Source organism: Elephas maximus, chromosome 4 (assembly GCF_024166365.1).
Source record: "Elephas maximus indicus isolate mEleMax1 chromosome 4, mEleMax1 primary haplotype, whole genome shotgun sequence".
Classification (NCBI taxonomy): Eukaryota; Metazoa; Chordata; class Mammalia; order Proboscidea; family Elephantidae; genus Elephas; species Elephas maximus.
This window is the reverse complement of record NC_064822.1, coordinates 188,261,061-188,282,890: the sequence shown is the minus strand read 5'-3', so window position 1 is coordinate 188,282,890 and position 21,830 is coordinate 188,261,061. Positions and strand designations below refer to the sequence as shown.

General features: G+C 44.2%; 1 protein-coding gene across 4 annotated transcripts in view; it reads left to right on the top strand.

The window, feature by feature from the left end:
* Positions 1-21,830, top strand: part of EFCAB6 (EF-hand calcium binding domain 6) — a 381,524-nt gene that overhangs the window by 19,097 nt on the left and 340,597 nt on the right. For 3 of the 4 annotated variants that reach the window (XM_049884609.1, XM_049884607.1, XM_049884608.1), the window contains one exon: positions 18,331-18,479. The exons of the other annotated variant lie outside the window; for it this stretch is intronic. In XM_049884609.1, the coding sequence (XP_049740566.1) occupies positions 18,331-18,479 (149 nt within the window). The remainder of the gene's footprint in view (positions 1-18,330; positions 18,480-21,830) is intronic. 4 annotated transcript variants of the gene reach the window in all.

Here is a 21,830-nt window from a genome sequence, read left to right as displayed (position 1 = left end):
GGTGAAAGAATACAACCCTGATGCACACCTTTCATGACTTTAAACCATGCCATATCCTCTTGTTCTGTTTGAACGACTGCCTCTTGATCCATGTACAGATTCCTCATGAGTACAATTAAGTGCTCTGGAATTCCCATTCTCCGCAATGTTATCCATAGTTTGTTATGATCCACACAGCCGAATGCCTTAGCGTACTCACTAAAACACAGGTAAACATCCTTCTGGTATTCTCTGCTTTCAGCCAGGATCCATCTGACATCAGCAATGATATCCCTGGCTCCACATCCTGTTCTAAACCCTGCTTGAACTTCTGGCAACTCCCTGTTCATATACTGCTGCAGCCACTTTTGAATGATCTTCAGCAAAATTTTGCTTGCATGTGATATTAATGATATTGTTCTTTAATTTCCGCATTTGGTTGGCTCACTTTTCTTGAGAATAGGCATAAATATGAATCTCTTCCAGTTGGTTGGCTAGGTAGCTGTCTTCCAAATTTCTTGTCATAGACGAGTGAGCACTTCCAGTACTGCATCTGTTTGTTGAAACATGGCAGTTGGTATTGCCTCAGTTCCTGGAGCCTTGTTTTTCACCGGTGCCTTCAGTTCAGCTTGGACATCTTCCTTCAGTACCGTTGGTTTCTGATCGTAAGTTACCTCCTGAAATAGTTGAATGTCGACCGGTTCTTTATGGTATAGTGACTCTGTGTATTCCTTCCATCTTCTTTTGATGCTTCCTACATTGTTTAATATTTTCCCCATAGAATCCTTCAGTATTGAATTTTTTCTTCAGTTCTTTGAGCTTGAGAAACGTTGAGTATGTTCTTCCCTTTTGGTTTTCTATCTCCAGCTTTTTGCACATGTCATCATAATGCTTTATTTTGTCTTCTTGAGCCGCTCTTTAAAATCTTCTGTTCAGCTCTTTTATTTTATCACCTTTTCCTTTTGCATTAGTTACTTGACATTCAATAGGAAGTTTCAGAGTCTCCTCTGACATCCATTTTGGTCTTTTCTTTCTCTCCTGTCTTTTTAATGACTTCTTTCTTTCTTCATGTATGATGTCCTTGATGTCATTCCACAACTGGTCTGATCTCTGGTCATTAGTGTTCAATGCATCAATTCTTGAGATGGTGTCTAAATACAGGTGGGATATACTCAGGGTCATACTTTGGCTCTTGTTGATTTGTTCTAATTTTCTTCAGTTTCAACTTGAACTTGCATATGAGTAATTGATGGCCTGATCTGTAGTCAGCCCCTGGCCTAGTTCTGACTGATGTTATTGAGGTTTTCTATTGTCTATTTCTACAGATATAGTCGATTTGATTCCAGTGTATTCCATGTGGCGAGGTCCATGTGTACAGTTGCTGTTTATGTTGGTGAAAAAAAGTATTTGTAATGAAGAAGCCGTTGGTCTTCCAAGAGTCTATCATTCGATCTCCGGCATCATTTCTATCACCAAGGCCATATTTTCCAACTACCGATCCTTCTTCTGTGTTCCCAGCTTTCACATTCCAGTCACCAGTAATTATCAGTGCATCCTGAGTGCATGTTCCATCAATTTCAGACTGCAGAAGTTGGTAAAAAATCTTCAGTTTCTTCATCTTTTTCCTCTTAGTGTTGTCCTAAACATGTTTTTATAGTCCTTCGTATTTTTTGTAATTATCGTTTGTAATAGCAATACGTTGTTGTTAGTTGTCAAGTAGGCCCCCCACTAATGGCAAGTTACAGTGGAACAAAATGCCGACCAGTCCTGTGCCGTCTCCATGACTGGTTGTGGACTAAACTGTTGTGATCCACGTGGTTTTCGCTGACTGATTTTTGGAAGTAGATCACTAGGCCTTTCCTCCCAGTCTGTCTTAGCCTAGAACCTCTGCTGAAACCTGTTCAACATCATAACAACACGTAAGCCTCCACTGATGAATGGGTGGTGGCCGTGCATTAAGGTTCACTAGCCAGGAACCGAACCTGGGTCTCCTGCATAGAAGGTGGGAACTGAACCACCACAGCCCCCAATAGCAATATACTACTCCGTTGAAGTATATTAACTTTGAGAGGCTTGTGTTATATTTTGAGTTTGGTTTCTGGGTTTTTCTGTGTGTCTTGTATTTGTGGATACCCCATTGCCATCGAGTCAATTCTGACTCATAGCGACCCCATAGGACAGAATAGAACTTCCCCACAGGGTTTCCAAGGAGCAGCTGGTGGATTCAAACTGCTGCCTTTTGGTTAGCAGCCGAGTTCCTAACCACTGCACCACCAGGGCTCCATTTGTGGGTAGAGTTGAGATTTATGCCATGAAGGGGTGTTAGTGAAAATGAGGTTTGGGAGAAAGGCGAGTGCTTAAGCAGGAATTTGAGGAGGGTCTCGATGCGGGGGGAGAGCCTTGCTGAGAGGAAGACAGAGCTGTAGACACTGGGGCTGCTGGTGAGGGGAAGGTGGTGGTGTAGACACTGGGGGTCCTGGTGAGGGGAAGGTGGTGGTGTAGACACTGGGGCTGCTGGTGAGGGGAAGGTGGTGGTGTAGACACTGGGGGTCCTGGTGAGGGGAAGGTGGTGGTGTAGACACTGGGGCTGCTGGTGAGGGGAAGGTGGTGGTGTAGACACTGGGGGTCCTGGTGAGGGGAAGGTGGTGGTGTAGACACTGGGGCTGCTGGCAGGGGAAAGGGAGCTTTCTAGTTGTGAAGGCAGGTCAGTTTGTAACCCATATTTTTCTGCTAAATTGAATTCTGATGACTGGCTAAATTGTTTTTACAATACCCTATCATTTGGAATATATTTGTAAATCAACTTGCATTCTTCTAATTCCTGTGTTTAGAACAGTAGACTAGGGATTGCCAACAGAGTCGGCCTAAGACATTAAAGGCGTGTGATGCTGGGGTGAGGAAGGCATGACCGGGGTTCAGGTGGTGGTGGCACGAACCTGGGATCCTAATATTTGCTTAGAAATTTTCCAGACGACTTGCTTTACTATGTGTTCTCTTGAGTAGGTTGCAAAATTGTTAGACTTTTGCAAACTCAAGGTATCTGTTCCTGTAGACTGATAGATTTTCTTATTACCCTATCAATATATGCTAATCTCAGTATTCTTATCTATATGTTTATATAAGAATAGGAGTGTTACATGTTGAATTGTGTCCCCCTAAAATACGTGTTGTAAATCCTAACCTCAATAGCTGTGGTGGAGCCCTGGTGGCACAGTAGTTGAGAGCTAAGGCTGCTACCCAAAAGGTTGGCAGCTCGAATCCGCCAGCTGCTCCTTGGAAACCCGATGGGGCAGTTCTACTCTGTCCTGTAGGTTCACTATGAGTTGCAATCGACCTGATAGCAATGGGTTTGGTTTTTGTTTGTTTGTTTATGCTTGTGGTTTTAAGTCAATTTAGGAAAGAGTTGTTTTTGTTATGTTAATGAAGCAGGATTAGTGTAGGGTGTGTTTTGAGTCAATCTCTTACAAGATACTAAAGGAGCAGATTAAGCAGAGATGGCGGAAGGTAGATGCCATGCCACGTGAAGATCGCCAAAGAGCTGAGCATTAGAAACCGAAAAGACAAGGACTGAAAAGAGACGAAAACCCTCCCCCAGAGCCAACAGAGAGGCCTGTAACGATTGCTGATGAACAAGTCATTGAGAGAATAGTTGCTTGGAAATTACTTACACTAAGGATGTTTAAGGAGTCCCTGGGTGGCGCAAATGATGAAGCGTTCGACTCTTTTCTTGAACTCACCCAGAAGCGCTTCAGAAGACAGGCCTGGCAATCTGCTTCTGAAAGGTTGCAGCTTTGAAAAAAATCCTGTAGAGCAGTCCTACTCTACACACATGGGGTCGTCATGAGTTGGAATCAACTCAAGGGCAACTAACAACAACAAGAGAGTTTGGGTAGAACACCCGAATAGGCTCTACTTCCGGCACTATCTCGGTTTGAGTTGTTGGAATATTGCTATTGTAATCGCAGCCTCCCTAGCTTTTATGATGGTGCAGTTGGTGGGAATGAGAGCTGGAGACGATCCAACAGGTCATCCAGACCAACCCCCCACTGGAAGAGGATGGTTCCCTGCGGTGCACTCAGGGGCATTATGGGGAATTACTTTTCATATGATTGTTAGTATTTTTTTTCACGCTGTCTTCAACTAAGTGTTTCTTGAATTGAATCTCTTTGTATTCAAGTAATAAAACGCACAACAGGCAGTATGTTTCTGGGTGATTATCTCACTCCTCAGGTGGTGTAATAAGGCATGAGGCCAAAGCCCGGGCAGGCCTTACGGTTATTAGGAAGTGAATTTATGGGTAAAATAAAGAAAACAGTTATTTGCATCTGCAACCCCCGCAACAAGGAACGCAGCTGGAGCGGATACTCCCACCTGCTTGCCCAGCAGGATGAGGCAGAAGACCGAGTATTCGTCGCCATCATGTAGCACTGGGCAGCTGGTGCCTTCCCATGGCCTCCAAGGAGCTTCTTTTTAATTTTGTTAAAAGAAACAGGCAAGCCCTGGTTCTTGACAACCAGGCCAAGTGATATCTGGGAAGAGCCGAAAGAGAGGTGCAATTCCCAGCTTTGGGACTCAGCAGTTGGTTTTTGTTAGGTATCCTTGAGCTGGTTCCCACTCAGAGCGACCCTATAGAACAGAGTAGAACTGCCCCATAGAATTTCCAGGGAGTGGCTGGTGGATTCAAACTGCCAGCCTTTCGGTTAGCAGCCATAGCTCTTAACCACTGCATCTTCGGGACTCCCAGCATTCTTCTGCAGAGTGGGCTGGTGGTTCGAACCACCGACCTTTCGATTAGTAGCCAAGTGTTTTAACCACTGCACCACCAGGGCTCCTTGTCGGGGCTCATTTAATTCCTCCCATACCCAACTGCTGTTATTAGGTGCTGTAGTCAGTTCTGACTCATACTGACTCTGTGTACTATGGAACGCAACACCACCTGGTCCTGCGCCATCCTTACAATCATTGTTATGCTCGAGCCTGTTTTTGCAGCCACCGTGTCAACGCTTCTTCTCAAAGGTTGTCCTCTTTTTCTCTGATCCTCCACTTTACCAAGCATGATGTCCTTCTTCAGGGACTGGTCCCTCCTGAAAACATGTTCAAATTATGTGAGACGAAGTCTCACCATCCTCACTTCTAAGGAACATTCTGGGTGTACTTCTTCCAAGACAGGTTTTGTTTGTTCTTCTGGCAGTCTGTGGTATATTCATCCTTCCTCGACAACACCTCAATTCAAAGGTGCCCATTCTTTGCTTTTCCTTATTCATTGTCCAGCTTTCACATGCATATGGGCGATTGAAAACACCGTAGCTTGAGTTAGACACACCTTAGTCTTCAAGGTGACATCTTTGCTTTTTGGAAACCCTGGTGGTGTAGTGGCTAAGTGCTACGGCTGCTAACCAAAGGGTTGCAGTTCGAATCCACCAGGCGCTCCTTGGAAACTCTATGGGGCAGTTACTCTGTCCTATAGGGGGTCGCTATGAGTCGGAATTGACTCGACGGCACTGGGTTTGGTTTTTGGGTTTTTTGCAGCAGATTTGCCCAGTGCAATGCCCCTTTTGATTTCTTGACTGCTGCCTGGTGGTGTAGAGTTCGACTGCTAACCAAAAGGTCAGCAGTTCACATCCACCAGGCATTCCTTGGAAACCCTATGAGGCAGTTCTGCTCTGTCCTATAGGGTCACTATCAGTCTGAATCGACTCTGTGGCAATGGGTTTGGTGTTTTTTTTTTTTTTTGGCTTCCATGGGTGTTGATTGTGGATCCAAGTGAAATGAAATCCTTGACGACTTTAATCTTTTCTCCATTGATCGTGATGTTGCTTATTGGTCCAGTTGTGAGGTTTTTTGTTGTCTTTATGTTGAGTTGTAATCCATACTGAAGGCTGTGGTCTTTGATCTTCATCAGGAAGTGCTTCAAGTCCTCTTCACTTTCAGTAAGCAAGGTTGTGTCATCTGCATAACTCAGGTTTTTAATGAGTCTTCCTCCAGTCTGTTCTTCTTCATATAGTCCAACTTCTCGTATTATTTGCTCAGCATACATATTAAATAGGTATGGTGAAAGAATACAGCCTTGACGCACACCTTTCCTGACTTTAAACCAATCAGTATCCCCTTGTTCTGTCCGAACAACTGCCTCTAGATCTATGTAAAGGTTCCTCATGAGCACAATTTAGTGTTCTGAAATTCCCATTCTTCGCGGTGTTTTCCATAGTTTGTTATAATCCACACAGTCGAATGCCTTTGCATAGTCAATAAAACACAGGTAAACACCCTTCTGGTATTCTCTGCTTTCAGCCAGGATCCATCTGACATCAGCAATGATATCCCTGGTTCCACATCCTCTTCTGAAACCGGCCTGAATTTCTGGCAGTTCCCTGTCGATATACTGCTGCAGCCGTTTTTGATTGATCTTCAGCAAAATTTTGTTGGTGCGTGATATTAATGTTCTTGTTCTATAATTTCCACATTCGGTTGGGTCACCTTTTTTTGGAACAGGCATAAATATGGATCTCTTCCAGTCAGCTGGCCAGGAAGCTGTCTTCCATATTTCTTGGCATAGATGAGTGAGCACCTCCAGCGCTGCATCTGTTTATTGAAACATCTCCATTGATATTCCATCAATTCCTGGTGCCTTGTTTTTTCACCAATGCCTTCAGAGCAGCTTGGACTTCTTCCTTCAGTACCATTGGTCCCTGGTCATATGCCACCTCTTGAAATGGTTGAGTATCGACTAATTCTTTTTAGTATAATGAGTCTGTGTATTCCTTCCATCTTCTTTTGATGCTTCCTGCGTCGTTTAATATTTTCCCCATGGAATCCTTCACTATTGCAACTCGAGGCTTGAATTTTTTCTTCAGTTCTTTCAGCTTGAGAAACGCTGAGCGTGTTCTTCCTTTTGGTTTTCCATCTCCACCTCTTTGCACATGTTGTTACAATACTTTATTTTGTCTTCTCGAGAGGCCCTTTGAAATCTTCTGTTCAGTTCTTTTACTTCATCAATTCTTCCTTTTCCTTTAGCTGCTCGACGCTCGAGAGCAAGTTTCAGAGTCTCCTCTGACATCCACCTTGGTGTTTTCTTTCTTTCCTGCCTTTTCAGTGACCTCTTGCTTTCTTCATGGATGATGTCCTTGATGGCATTCCACAACTCATCTGGTCTTTGGTCACTAGTGTTCAGTGCATCAAATTTGTTCTTCAGATGGTCTCTAAATTCAGGTTGAATATACTCAAGGTCATATTTTGGCTTTCGTGGACTTGCTCTGATTTTCTTCAGTTTCAGCTTGAACTTGCATATGAGCAATTGATGGTCAGTTCCACAGTCGGCCCATGGCCTTGTTCTGACTGATGATATTGAGCTTTTCCACTGTCTCTTTCTACAGATGTGGTCAATTTGATTTCTGTGCGTTCCATCTGGCCAGGTCCATGTGTATAGTCGCTGTTTATGTTGGTGAAAGAAGGTATTTGGAATGAAGAAGTCATTGGTCTTGCAAAATTCTATCATTCGATCTCTGGCATTGTTTCTATCCCCAAGCCCATATTTTCCAACTACTGATCCTTCTTCTTTGTTTCCAACTTTTCAATGCATCTTGATTGCATGTTTCATCAATTTCAGACTGCAGCAGCTGATAAAAGTCTTCTATTTCTTCATCTTTGGCCCTAGTGGTTGGTGAGTAAATTTGAATAATAGTCGTATTAACTGGTCTTCCTTGTAGGTGTATGGATATTATCCTATCACTGACAGAGTTGTACTTCAGGATAGATCTTGAAACGTTCTTTCTGACGATGAATGCAAACACCATTCCTCTTCGAGTTGTCATTCCCAGCATAGTAGACTATATGATTGTCTGATTCAAAAGGGCCAATACCAGTCCATTTCAGTTCGCTAATGCCTAGGATATCGATGTTTATGTATTCCATTTCATTTTCAACGATTTCCAATTTTCCTAGATTCATACTTTGTACATTCCAGGTTCTGATTATTAATGGATGTTTGCAGCTGTTTCTTCTCATTTTGAGTCGCGCCGCATCAGCAAATGAAGTTCCCGAAAGCTTTACTCCATCCGCGTCATTAAGGTTGACTCTACTTGGAGGAGGCAACTCTTACCCAGTCATCTTATGAATGCCTTCCAACCTTGGGGGCTCATCTTCCAGCACTATATCAGACAATGTTCCACTGCTATTCATAAGGTTTTCACTGGCTGATGCTTTTCAGAAGTAGACTGCCGGGTCCTTTTTCCTAGCGCGTCTTAGTCTGGAAGCTCAGCTGAAACCTGTCCTCCATGGGTGACCCTGCAGGTATCTGAATACCCGTGGCATAGCTTCCAGCATCACAGGAACACACAAGCCCCCATAGTACGACAAACTGACAGACACGTGTAGAATCCCTCAATATTGCAACTCAAGGGTTGAATTTTTTCTTCAGTTCTTTCAGCTTGAGAAATGCTGAACATATTCTTCCCTCTTGGTTTTCTATCTCCAGGTCTTTGCATATTTCATTATAATACTTTGTCTTCTCAAGCTGCGTTTTGAAATCCTCTGTTCAGCTCTTTTACTTCATTTCTTTCTTTCGCTTTAGCTGCTCAATGATCAAGAGCAAGTTTCCGAGTCTTTTCTGACATCTGTTTTGGTCTTTTCTTTTCTTTCATGTCTTTTTAATGACCTGTTGATTTCTTCGTGTATGATGTCCTTGATGTCATTCCACAATTTGTCTGTGCTTCGGTCATTAGTGTTCAATTCATCAAATATATTGTTCAGATGGTCTCTAAATTCAGGTGGGATATACTCAAGGTCATACTTTGGCTCTCATGGACTTGTTCTAATTTTCTTCAGGTTCAGCTTGAACTTGCATACTAGCAATTGCTGGTCTATTCTGCTGTTGGCCCCTGGCCTTGTTTTGACAGATGATTTTGAGCTTTTCCATCATCTCTTTCCAGAGATGTAGTTGACTTGATTCTTGTGTATTCTATCTGGCAACGTCACCATTTATTTTGTCAAAAAAAGGTATTTGCAGTGAAGAAGTTGTTGGTCTTGCAAAATGCAATCATGCTATCTCTGGCACTGTTTCTGTCACCAAGGCCATATTTTCAAACTACCGATCCTTCCTCTTTGTTTCCAACTTTCGCATTCCAATCACCAGTAATTATCCATGCATTGTGATTGTATGTTTGATCAATTTCAGAGTGCAGAAGTTGGTAAAAATCTTCAGTTTCTTCATCTTTGGTGTTAGTGCCTGGTGCATAATTTTGAATAATAGTTGTGTTAAATGTTCTTGCTTGTAGGTGTTTGGATATTATCCTATCACTGACAGCATTTATCTCAGGGTAGATCTTGAAATGTTGTTTTTGAAGATGAATAGAACACCATTCCTCTTCAAGTTGTCATTTCCTGCATAGTAGACAATGTGATTGTATAATTTGAAATGCCAATACTAGTCCATTTCAGTTCACTAATGGCTAGGATATTGACGTTTATGCATTACATTTTGCGTAGTGGTTAAGTGCTATGGCTGCTAACCAAAAGGTCTGGAGTTCGAATTTGCCAGGCGCTTCTTGGAAACTCTATGGGGCAGTTCTACTCTGTCCTATAGGGTCGCTATGAGTCAGAATCGACTTGATGGCAGTGGGTAGTGGGTTGTCGCATTACATTTTATTTTTGATGGTTTCCGATTTTCCTAGATTCATACTTTGTACATTCCAGGTTCTGATGGATGTTTACAGCTGTTTCTTCTCATTTTGAGTTGTGCCATATCAGCAAATGAACGTCCCAAAAGCTTGACTCCATCTACGTCATTAAGGTGGAGTCTACTTTGAGGAGGCGGCTCTTCCCCAGTCATCTTTTGAGTGCCTTCCAACCTGGGAGGCTCATCTTCCAGCACTATATCAGACAATGGTCCGCTGCTATTCATAAGGTTTTCACTGGTGAATTATTTTCAGAAGTAGACTGCCGGCTCCTTCTTCCTAGCCTGTCTTAGTCTGGAAGCTCAGCTGAAACCTGTCAGCCTTGGGTGACCCAGCTGGTATTTGAATACCAGTGGCATAGCTTCCAGGATCACAGCAACATGCAAACCCCCACGGTATGACAAACTGACAGATAGGTGAGGGCATACCAAATAGTTATTGTTATTCTCATTTACAGGTGAGGAAACTGATGCTCAGAGCAGGCAAGTGATTTGCCCAGCAGTTGGTAGCCCTGGGCAAATCGCTTGCCTACTCTGAGCATCAGTTTTCTCACTAGTAAAATGGGAATAACAATAACTAGTTGGGTACGGGGAGAGTTAAGTGAGCCCTGGTAAGGAGCCCTGGTGGTGCAGTGGTTTAAGTGCTTGGCTGCTAACCAAAAGGTCGGATATGGTAGCCTGCTTCTGTAAAGATTTACAGCCTTGGAAACCTTATTGGGGCAGCTCTACTCTGTCCTATAGGGTTGCTATGAGTGGGACTTGACAGCAATGGGTTTTAAGCAATCAGTTTGCATAAATCTTAAGCACAGTTCCTGGCTCATTGTAAACCCCCAATAAATGCTAATGAAGTTAGAGCAATAAATCTAGTCTAAAATTAAAAGATTATTTTAAAAAAGAAAAAAAATTCTTAGAAGGTTGAGTTGCTTGTCTGTTCATAAATCTTGTCTTCTTTAAGTTACACTGGTAATTCCCAGTAGTGCATGTGTAATGCCTTCCCTTGCATACATCCTCAACTCACTATATCACAGTTGGTTGTCAAAACCGTGACCCAAATTAGATCTAGCTCTTCGCCAACCTGTGCAGCTGAATGTGGCTAGAGAAAACATACACGACCGCATGGACTGGCTCCTAAGTACACGATTATGGACCTTAACTGGTCCACGGCTGCTAACCAAAAGGTCGGCAGTTTGAATCTGCCAGGCGCTCCTTGGAAACTCTATGGGGCACTTCTACTCTGTCCTATAGGGTCGCTATGAGTTGGAATCGACTCAAGGGCAGTGGGTTTAGCGGTCCCCCAAAACTCTGGCAGTCATTTTGCTTCTCCTGCTCCCCCTCTTGCCTTCTTCTCTTCCAGAAAACTGTTTCATCCTTTGTCCCAGCTCCTCAACCTGTGATACCCCTCCCCATTCTTAATCTCTGCTGATGACCTTACTTTTTTCAGTGAGAAAATTGAAACCATCAGAAAATTGCTTCCACGGGCTCCCACTATCACTCTGTATCCATATTCTGTCAGGAGGAATGAACTGTCCGTGTTATTGTTGTTGCAGTTGGATTCATGCTGAGTCAGAGCGACCCCATGTGAGAGAGTAGATTTGCCCCACAGGGTTTTCCAGGCTGTAAACCTTTACAGGAGCGGATCGCCACCAGGGCTCCCTTTCCCACTGCTTGTCGACTAGGTCGGGTCTCCACTTGCAGACTCACAGGAACAATTGGTGCTCTCTCTCCTCTACCGTTTCGTTACTCTTTGCCTCACTACTAGATCACCATCATCAGTATTCAAACATGTCTGAATACTTCTCCTATCTAAAGAAGTTTCTTCTCTGACACCCTCCCTCAGCATTTCTCTGCTCTTTTCACAGCAGAGTTTCTTGCAACCCTTGTCTGTATTTACTGTCACTAGTGCTCCTCCTCTGAGCTGTGCTAAAACCTACCTAGACCAGCTTTCACCCCACCGTCCCAATAGCACTGCTTCTATCAGGGTCATCTGTGATTCTCACTGGCTCAACCCAAAGGACAAGTTTCCATCCTCATCTTAGGTGATTATCATCTTAGCATTGTCCCCTTCTCCTTGAAACACTTTCTTACCTTTGCTTCCAGGACACGTAGCTCCTGGTTTTAAGCCTATCTCGCTGCTCCGTCTTTCTCATTCACCTTTGCAGCGTTCATCTGCCTGAACTCTGGATGTTGGCTAGTCTCCAGACTCAGTCCTTGCACCATTTCTCTTACACCTACGTCCTTGGAGGGCTTACCTGATCTCGTGACTTTATGTACATCTCTATAGGCTGACAGTCCCCAAACTTACATCTATATCCACACTCTTTGCCCTGAACTCAGACTCAGATATCCAACTGCCTATTCAGTGTCTCTACTTGGATGTCCCCCCATGCATCTATCAGTTTGTCATACCATGTGGGCTTGTGTGTTGCTGTGATCCTGGAAGCTCTGCTACCGGTATTCAAATACCAGCAGGGTCATCCGTGGTGGACAGGCTTCAGTTGAGCTTCCAGGCTAAGACAGACTAGGAAGAAGGAGCCGGCAGTCTACTTCTGAAAATAATTCACCAGTGAAAACCTTATGAATAGCAGCGGACCATTGTCTGATATGGTGCTAGAAGGTGAGCCCCCCAGGTTGGAAGGCACTCAAAAGATGACTGGGGAAGAGCTGCCTCCTCAAAATAGGGTCGACCTTAATGATGTGGATGATGTCAAGCTTTCGGGACCTTCATTTTCTAACGTGGCACAACTCAAAATGAGAAGAAACAGCTGTAAACATCCATTAATAATCGGAACTTGGAATGTATGAAGTATGAATCTAGGAAAACTGGAAATTGTCAAAAATGAAAGGGAACCCATAAAGATCAATATCCTGGGCATTAGTGAGCTGAAATGAACTGGTATCTGTCATTTTGAGTCAGACAATCATATGATCTACTAGGCCAGGAATGACAGCTTGAAGAGGAATGTTGCTGGATTCATCTTCAAAAAGAACATTTCAGGATCTATCTTGAAGTACAACTCTGTCAGTGATAGGATAATATCCATACACCTACAATGAAGACCAGTTAATAACGCCTGTTATTCAAATTTACCCACCAACCACTAAGGTCAAAGATGAAGAAATTTAAGATTTTTACTAACTTCTGCAGTCTGAAATTGATCAAATATGCAATCAGGGTACACTGATAATTACTGGTGATTGGACTGTGAAAGTTGGAAACAAAGAAGACAGATTGGTTGTTGGAAAATATCGTCTTGGTGATAGAAATGATGCCAGAGATCATATGATTGAATTTGGAAGACCAACAACTTCTTCACTGCAAATACCTTTTTTCACCAACATAAACAGTGACTATACACATGGCCTCGCCAGATGGAATACACGGGAATCAAATTGACTACATCTGTGGAAAGAGACAATGGAAAAGCTCATTATCATCAGTCAGAACAAGGCCAGGGGCCGACTGTGGAACAGACCAGAATTGTTCATATGCAGGTTCAAGTTGAAACTGACGAAAATTGGAACAAGTCCACGAGACCCAAAGTAGGACCTTGAGTATATTCCACCTGAATTTAGAACCACCTGGACTATAGATTTGACACGCTGAACACTGATGAACAAAGACCAGATGAGTTGTGGGATGACATCAAAGACATCATACATGAAGAAAGCAAGAAGTCATTAAAAAGACAGAGAGAAAGAAAAGACCTAAGTGGGTGTCAGAAGAGACTCTGAAACTTGCTATTGAACATTAAGTAACTGATGCAAAAGGAAAAGATGATGAAATAAAAGAGTTGAACAGAAGATTTCATAGAGTGGCTCAAGAAGACAAAGTAAAGTATTATGATGACATGTGCAAAGACCTGGAGATAGAAAACCAAAAGGGAAGAACATGCTCAGCATTTCTCAAGCTGAAAGAACTGAAGAGAAAGGTCAAGCCTCAAGTTGCAATACTGAGGGATTCTATGGGGAAAATATTCAACAACGCAGGAAGTATCAAAAGAAGATGGAAGGAATACACAGAGTCACTATACCAAAAGGAATTGGTCAATGTTCAACCATTTCAAGATGTAGGACATGATCAGGAACCGGTGGTACTGAAGGGAGAAGGCCAAGCTGCACTGAAGGCATTGGCAAAAAACAAGGCTTCGGGAATTGACGGAATACCATTTGAGATGTTTTCAACAAATGGATGCAGCACTGGAACTGCTCACTGGTCTATGCCACGAAATTTAGAAGACAGCTACCTGCGCCACCGACTAGAAGAAATCCATATTTGTGCCTATTCCAAAGAAAGGTGATCTAACCTAATGAGGAAATTGTCAAACAATACCATTAATATCACATGCAAGCAAAATTTTGGTGAAGATCATTCAAAAGCAGTTGGAGCAGTGTATCAACAGGGACCTGCCAGAAATTCAAGCTGGATTTAGAAGAGGACATGGAACCAGGGATGTCATTGCTGATGTCAGATGGATCCTGGCTGAAAGCAGAGAATGCCAGAAAGATGTTTACCTGTGTTTTATTGACTACGCAAAGGCATTCGACTGTGTGAATCATAACAAATTATGGATAACATTGCAGAGAATGGGAATTCCAGAACACTTAATTGTGCTCATGAAAAATCTGTACATGGATAAAGAGGCAGTTGTTTGAACAGAGCAAGGGGATACTGCGTGGTTCCAAGTCAGGAAGGGTGTGCGTGAGGGTTGGGTCCTTTTACCATACCTATTCAATCTGTATGCTGAGCAAATAATCTGAGAAGCTGGACTGTATGAAGAAGAATGGGGCATCGAGATTGAAGGAAGACTTAATAACAACCTCCGTTACTCAGATGACAACTTCTTGCTTGCTGAAAGTGAAGAGGAGTTGAAGCACTTACTGATGAAGATCAAAGACCACAGCCTTCAGTATGGATTGCACCTCAACATAAAGAAAACAAAAATCCTCACAACGGGACCAGTAAGCAACATCATGATAAATGGAGAAAAGACTGAGGCTGTCCAGGATTTTGTTTAACTTGGATCCGCAATCAACACCCATGGAAGTAGCAGTCAAGAAATCAAAAGACATGTTGCATTGGACAAATTGGCTGCAAGAGATCTCTTTAAAGTGTTAAAAAACAAAGACATCGCCTTGAGGACTAAGGTGTGCCTGAGCCAAGTCACGGTGTTTTCAGTTGCCTCAAATGCATGCAAAGCTGGACAATGAATAAGGAAGACAGAAGAATTGACACCTTTGAGTTGTGGTGTTGGTGAAGAATATTGAATATACCATGGACTTCTGATATGATGAACAAATCTGTCTTGGAAGAAATACAACCAGAATGCTCCTTAGAAGCAAGGATGACGAGACTACGTCTCACATAATTTGGACATGTTATCAGGAGGGATCAGTCCCTGGAGAAGGACATCATGCTTGGTAAAGTAGAGGGTCAGCGGGAAAGAGGAAGACCCTTAGTGAGGTGGATTGATACGGTGGCTGCAACAATGAGCTCAATCAGAGCAACAGTTCTGTGGATGACAGATCCCAACTCACAACACCCACATGTGACAGAGTAGAACAGCCCCTAGGGTTTCTAGGTTGTAATCTTTATGGGAACAGAGCAGGTCTTCTATCCCACGACAGGGCTGGCAGGTTTGAAACGCCCTTTCATTTAACGGTGGAGTGCTTAACCATTGTGCCTCTAGGGTTCCTTGAGATTTCCTTAAATGTGTGGAAATGATTGGTCTCCAGGTCGTGTCGAGGGGCCCTTTGTTTGTGTTGGGGTTCGACTTTGACACTCAGGCAGGCAATTTACGACTCTGGGCCTTCACTCCTGCTTGTGCAGAGCCTCAAGGTTAGCAGGAGATGAGAGCTTAGTCCTTTCTCAGGTCTTTCCTGAGCATGTACATAGCCATGTGCCTACACACAGCCCTGTAGGTAAGGTGGCATCCTAGATTCCAAGGACTTTGTGGGAGTCTTTCAAAACCTCTGTGGACATTTCGTTCACTAGCTTTTTCTTTTAAACATTTTGGTTAGCCTGGCTGTTCCCCACTGCCTCAGGTAGCTACAATGCTAAATGATTGCCATTGATTATTATTATTAATTTTGGACATATTTCTCTGTGCAATAGGCTGTTCTTAGTGGATGAGCTCTGAGTCAGTTCATATAAAGATAGCCTTGTGAGTGGGGCTTTCCAGTGAACCAGGCAGGGAAAACAATGACAATTCTCTGGGAATGGGGTTTGTAGGGGCTCCTGCCCCCTTTTTCTCCCTTTTGTTTAGTGTCTCTGGTGGTACAGTGGTTAAGCACTTGGCTGCTAACCGAAAGATCAGTGGTTCAAACCCACCAGCTGCTCCACAGGGAAGAGGTGTGGCAATCTGCTGGTTTAAAGATTGTAGCCTTGGAAACCCGATTGGGCAGTTCTACTCCATTCCTACAGGGCCACTGTGAGTTGTAATCTGCTCGATGGCAGCGGGGAAATGGGTAGTGGCTTTCAGGCTGCTGGTTTTCATGCAGCTGCAGGCTGTTCGTTTTCAGGGCTACGGCAGAGTAGGCGAGGGAAGAACGGGACCAAGGCAGGTGGTGGAAGTGCCGCAGAGCATGCTGTTCTTGCTGAGGTGTGACCAGGTTTCCTGAGTAAACATTCCCCAGATTGCTGCAAGCCTTTGGTTTATTTCCAGAACTCTGAAAAGACTGCATTTGAGAATTTTTGTCAGGGTTCTTGTTGCTTTTGTGGAAGAGAGAATCTTCTGAGGGTCTCACTTGGTCATTTTTGCCAACGTCCCCCCCGGCTGTGCTTCTGGCCCTGTGTTGGGTTTACAGTGAAGCTCCGGCAGAGACTCAGCAAGCAGCACTCAAACCCTCTCCCCCGCGCTTCCCACGGGAGACGAGAATCGGCGACGGTTAAGGTGGAGGTGGATTTTCCCTTCCAAAAGCCTCTTTGTTTTTCTACATTGGAAGCTTATCAGATCAGCTAAAAACAAGGAATCCAAAATCATGATTTGGTGTTCACCTTAAGAATAGTCCTCGAAGCGTTAGTAAACAGGCATTTTTATCGTCTTCAGCTGTCCTTTCAGAAAAGGAACAGATAGGAGGTTAGCACACGTGTAAGGGGCCCTGGTGGCACAGTAGTTAAGTAAAGATGACAGCCTTGGAGACTTTATGGGGCAGTTTTACTCTGTCACATGGTGTTGCTGTGCTTTGGCAACGACTTGATGGCAGTGGGTTTAAGCATCCTCCTCTGCTACAGGAGCAGTAGACGCTCAGGAAGATAGCGTGAAATAGCAGGTACAGAGACTCGGACTTGAGTGACTGATGTCAGCAAGTGTTCAGAGACTGGTGCCATCACCAAGGACTAGCCTGTCCCCTGTGTGTGTCTTGCGCAGTTTAGCCACGTGATGCGTATCACTCTGACCATTTGGCTGGCTACGGTAACTGCCGCCACTCCCGTTGTGTGTCTTCCTGTAGCCTGGCCCTAAGGTAACAGCCCCATTGACTAGGCATATTTCAGGGTGCCTGTTTGTCCTAAGGCGCCCTGATGGTGTAATGGTTAAGAGCTCGGCTGCTAACCAAAAGGTCAATAGTTCAGATCCAGCAGCAGCTCCTTGGAAACCCTGTGGGACAGTGACAGTTCTACTTCGTCCTGTAGGGTTGCTGTGAGTCTGAATCAACTCGACGGCAGCGGGTTTGGTTTTGGTTTTTTATTTGTCCCGAGAGCCCTGGTGGCACAGTGGTTAAGTGCTTGGCTGCTAAACGAAAGGTTGGCTGTTTAAGCCAACCAGGTGCTCTGTGGGAGAGAGACATGGCAGTGTGCTTTTGTGAAGATTACAGCCTTGGAAACCCTACGGGGCAGTGTTCCTCTGTCCTCTAGGGTCACCAGGCCAGGTGCTCTGTGGGAGAGAGGCATGTCAGTGTGCTTTCGTAAAGATTACAGCCTTGGAAACCCTACGGGGCAGTGTTCCTCTGTCCTCTGGGGTCACCAGGCCAGGTGCTCTGTGGGAGAGAGACATGGCAGTGTGCTTTCGTGAAGGTCACAGCCTTGGAAACCCTACGGGGCAGTGTTCCTCTGTCCTCTGGGGTCACCAGGCCAGGTGCTCTGTGGGAGGGAGACATGGCAGTGTGCTTTCGTGAAGGTCACAGCCTTGGAAACCCTGCGGGGCAGTGTTCCTCTGTCCTCTGGGGTCACCAGGCCAGGTGCTCTGTGGGAGAGAGACATGGCAGTGTGCTTTTGTGAAGGTCACAGCCTTGGAAACCCTACGGGGCAGTGTTCCTCTGTCCTCTGGGGTCACCAGGCCAGGTGCTCTGTGGGAGGGAGACATGGCAGTGTGCTTTCGTGAAGGTCACAGCCTTGGAAACCCTGCGGGGCAGTGTTCCTCTGTCCTCTGGGGTCACCAGGCCAGGTGCTCTGTGGGAGAGAGACATGGCAGTGTGCTTTCGTGAAGGTCACAGCCTTGGAAACCCTGCGGGGCAGTGTTCCTCTGTCCTCTGGGGTCACCAGGCCAGGTGCTCTGTGGGAGAGAGACATGGCAGTGTGCTGTCGTGAAGGTCACAGCCTTGGAAACCCTGCGGGGCAGTGTTACTCTGTCCTCTGGGGTCACCAGGAGCCAAAACCCACTTGATGGCAATGGGTTTGGTTTTAGCACCTGTGTTAGATGTGCTTTGAGGTAATGGAATCTGTGTGTTTTCTTTCGATATCACAGGGATTTAATGCACAAAATGGATATTACGCCACACTGGGATACTTCGTGTTCTCCCGCACGAGAACTCACACATTTAAGACCCCGCTCCTCCCCATGCAGAGTGTATTCAAGGACTTGTTTCCAAAATATGTTCAGGCCTTCTTCTACAGGTGAGTAGTCACGAGCAGACGATGACACTAACAACAGTAGATAACACATCTGTCTGTTTCCTGGGTGCCGGGCTCCGCTCAGAGGCTCCCCATGTCGTTTAATCCACACTCTACCCTGTGAAATAGGTTCTCTTGTCAGCCCTCTTTTCTACATAGGGAAACTGAGGCACAGGTTGATTAAGCAGCATGCCTAATCAGGCAACAGAGTTTATAAATGGCAAGGTGAGAATTTGAATTCAGACAGTGATTCCAGAATTCACGGGCTTAGCGACTGTACTGTGTGTCGTACTGCCTCGCTCGGTTTTAAAAACAATGGAATTTGGTAGTAGAATTCCCCTAAAGCACATGTCTCTTCATTTTTCATGTGTTTGTTCATTTATTCACTTATTCACAAACATTTTCTGAGCCTTAATATGTGCCAAAGGAGCTGTGGTGGCATGGTGGTTAAATGCTTGGCTGCTAACCAAAAGGTTGGTGGTTCAGGCCCACCCAGTAAAGATTAGAGCCTTGGAAACCCTATGAGGCAGTTCTACTCTGTCACAGGGGGTCACTGTGAATTAAAATTGACTTGATGGCACCTAACAGCAACAGCAATATACTGTAGACGTTTTCCACATTAGTACATATGTGTGTATTCCTTATTCTTTTTAATGGCCGCCTGGTATTTTGTAGGATCGATGTACAACAGTTTAGTCACTGTTTTCGTCTAGGCAGATAATCAGTAGTTTCCTTTGTGGCTTCTGGCTTTGTTGTTTCCTCCCTCCTTCTTTATAATCTTCTTCCTTCCTCCAGTTTTCACGTTAGAATATTTAGCCAAGTCATTTAACTGATATGTGTAGAGTATCTACTGTGTGTTCCAGGCTTTGTTCTAGGTGCTGGAGATATAGCAGTGAACACACACACACACATACACATAGAAAGATAGAGAGAGAGAGAGAAACAAAGAAAGAAAGAGAAGGGAACTGAAGAGAAGGAGGAGGAAGGGAGGAGGAGGAGAGTGATGAAGAGAAGAAAGAATACTCTAAAAAAGCAAGTATGATTCCTAGATAGTTATGGACAGATTCGTAATGGTAAGCTACTCTGTCTCCTTGTGCTTCATACTATATTCTATCCTTGTTCCATATTCTTACATTCTTTTAAGTCCTAAGAGGACTTAATCTGAATTTTCTCTCTTCTGAAACACATGGAAAAGAGAGGTCGTGTCAGGAAAAATTTTGTAGCGATTTCACTCCCAGTTGGTTCTTAATTTTGTGTCCGACTTGCCTCTAAGTCTTTCCCTTTCCTGGATAACTTAGTAAGGGCTAGCTATTGATATTCCTCGTGTATACTTTCTGCATTCTGTTCTTATATTCTATAATCTTTCCACTTAACGTCTAAACAGAACTTGCTCTCTCCTGAATGCTGAAATAATTACGGAAACTTAGAAACATGGAGAAGAGATCAGATCAGAAGGAAATTTATAGGGATTTCACTTCTAGTTAAGTGTTTATTTGTTTTAGAGTTTTTACAAGGTGCTTGAAAGCTTCCCGTTGAAGACTTATCCTATAGTCTTATTTCTGGATACTTGAATAGAAAATTGACATTAACAGTGCTCGACACTAAGAAAACCCTCATCCTGTGCCTTTGAAATTTTCCCCTTAGAAATTGACTGCATACTCCTAATTCCAGGTATTTGATTTGTCACTGCCTTAGTTATCTAGTGTTGCTGTAACAGAAATACCACAGGCGGATGGCTTCAACAAAGAGAAATTTATTCTCTCACAGCCGAGGAGGCTAGAAGTCCCAATTCAGGGTGCCAGCTCTAGGAGAAGGGTTTTTCTTTCTGTTGGCTCTGGAGGAATGTCCTTGTCATCAATCTTCCCTGGTTGAGGAGCTTCTCAGTGCAGGGACCCCGGGTCCAAAGACGCGCTATTCTCCTGGCTCTTGTTTCTTGGTGATATGAGGCCCCCATGTCTCTCTGCTCACTTCTCTCTTTTATATCTCAAAAGAGATTGGCTTAAAATACAACCTAATCTTGTAGATTGAGTCCTGCCTCAGTAACATAACTGCCTCTAATTCTGCCTCATTAACATCATAGAGGTAGGATTTGTAACACATAGGAAAATCACATCAGATGACAAAATGGTGGACAGGACAGCCACACAGTACTGGGAATCATGGCCTGGCCAAGTTGACCCACATTTCTGAGGGACACAGTTCAAGCTGGGACGGTCACTGCCAGGCTTCCGTGAAGCTCTGTCCCCTCTGCGCGGTCTTCCGAACCACCGAGCTGCCTGTGTCTCCTCGTGGCTACATGCGGCCGGATTTGGTTCCTTTGGCGTCCTCAGTTCTTGGAGGAGTTTTAAAAAATGACAGTTTTTAGCTTATCTGACTTGTTCTCATTGCTAGGGTGAGAGTGACAGTCTGTTGTGACTTTCCATATCCTAAACGGATGTAGAAAATTTTGTCAAATTGCCCTCCAGAAAAATTACACCAATTTGTACTCCCACCAGCGGGTTATGCAAGTTTGGTTGCTGCTTGTGTTTAAATTTCAGAAGTTGCATTAGGCACATGAGGTTAAAAAAAAGTTGTTTTTTTTTTTTTTTTCAAATTGCAAACAGTTTCAAATCAACATCTTCTGATACTTTTAAATTAGAACTACTGATTGCAAAGATGGAGCTTCTGGAAAAGCCACTAAACATATACACAAAAAGACTGGGAGAATCTTTCAAAACGGGGGCATAAATGAACAAATAGTCATCCCACGGTGATACTGGGAGCAGGAGGGTAGTTTTCAGGCTGTGTGGGCAGAGGGAGAGATGGCATCCACTAGGTGATGTTGATTTGTACACTTCCTCGATTGGATCAGTTTCTTCTGAGATCTAAGTGGCCAGATGGAGGGGGACACTGGGAGTCAGGAGATCTCTTTGGCCAGTTAATGTTTGAGATGCTCGTCACACAACATCTGAGCACAAGGTCAAGGAGGCCATTGGATGTCTGCAGCTTAGTGAGGAAGTCAGAATCTATAGTTTTGGTATGTTGTTGTTAGGTGCTGTTGAGTGGGTTTCAACTCATAGCAACTCTGTGCATGACAGGATGAAATACTGGCTGGTCCCGTGCCATCCTCACAATCATTGCTATGTTTGAGCTTGTCATGGCAGCCACTGTGTCAATCCATCCTGTTGAGGGTCTTCCTCTGTTTTGCTCACCCTCTGCTTTACCAAGCATGATGTCCTTTTCCAGGGACTGGACCCTCCTAGTTTTGGTACAGGGATGGTATTTAGAGACATTGGACTGGAGGTACTGGACAGTCAGAAATAGAAAGGAAAGCATTTCTGAGCATCCTTGGAGGTCTTGTTGGAGATTTAAGCC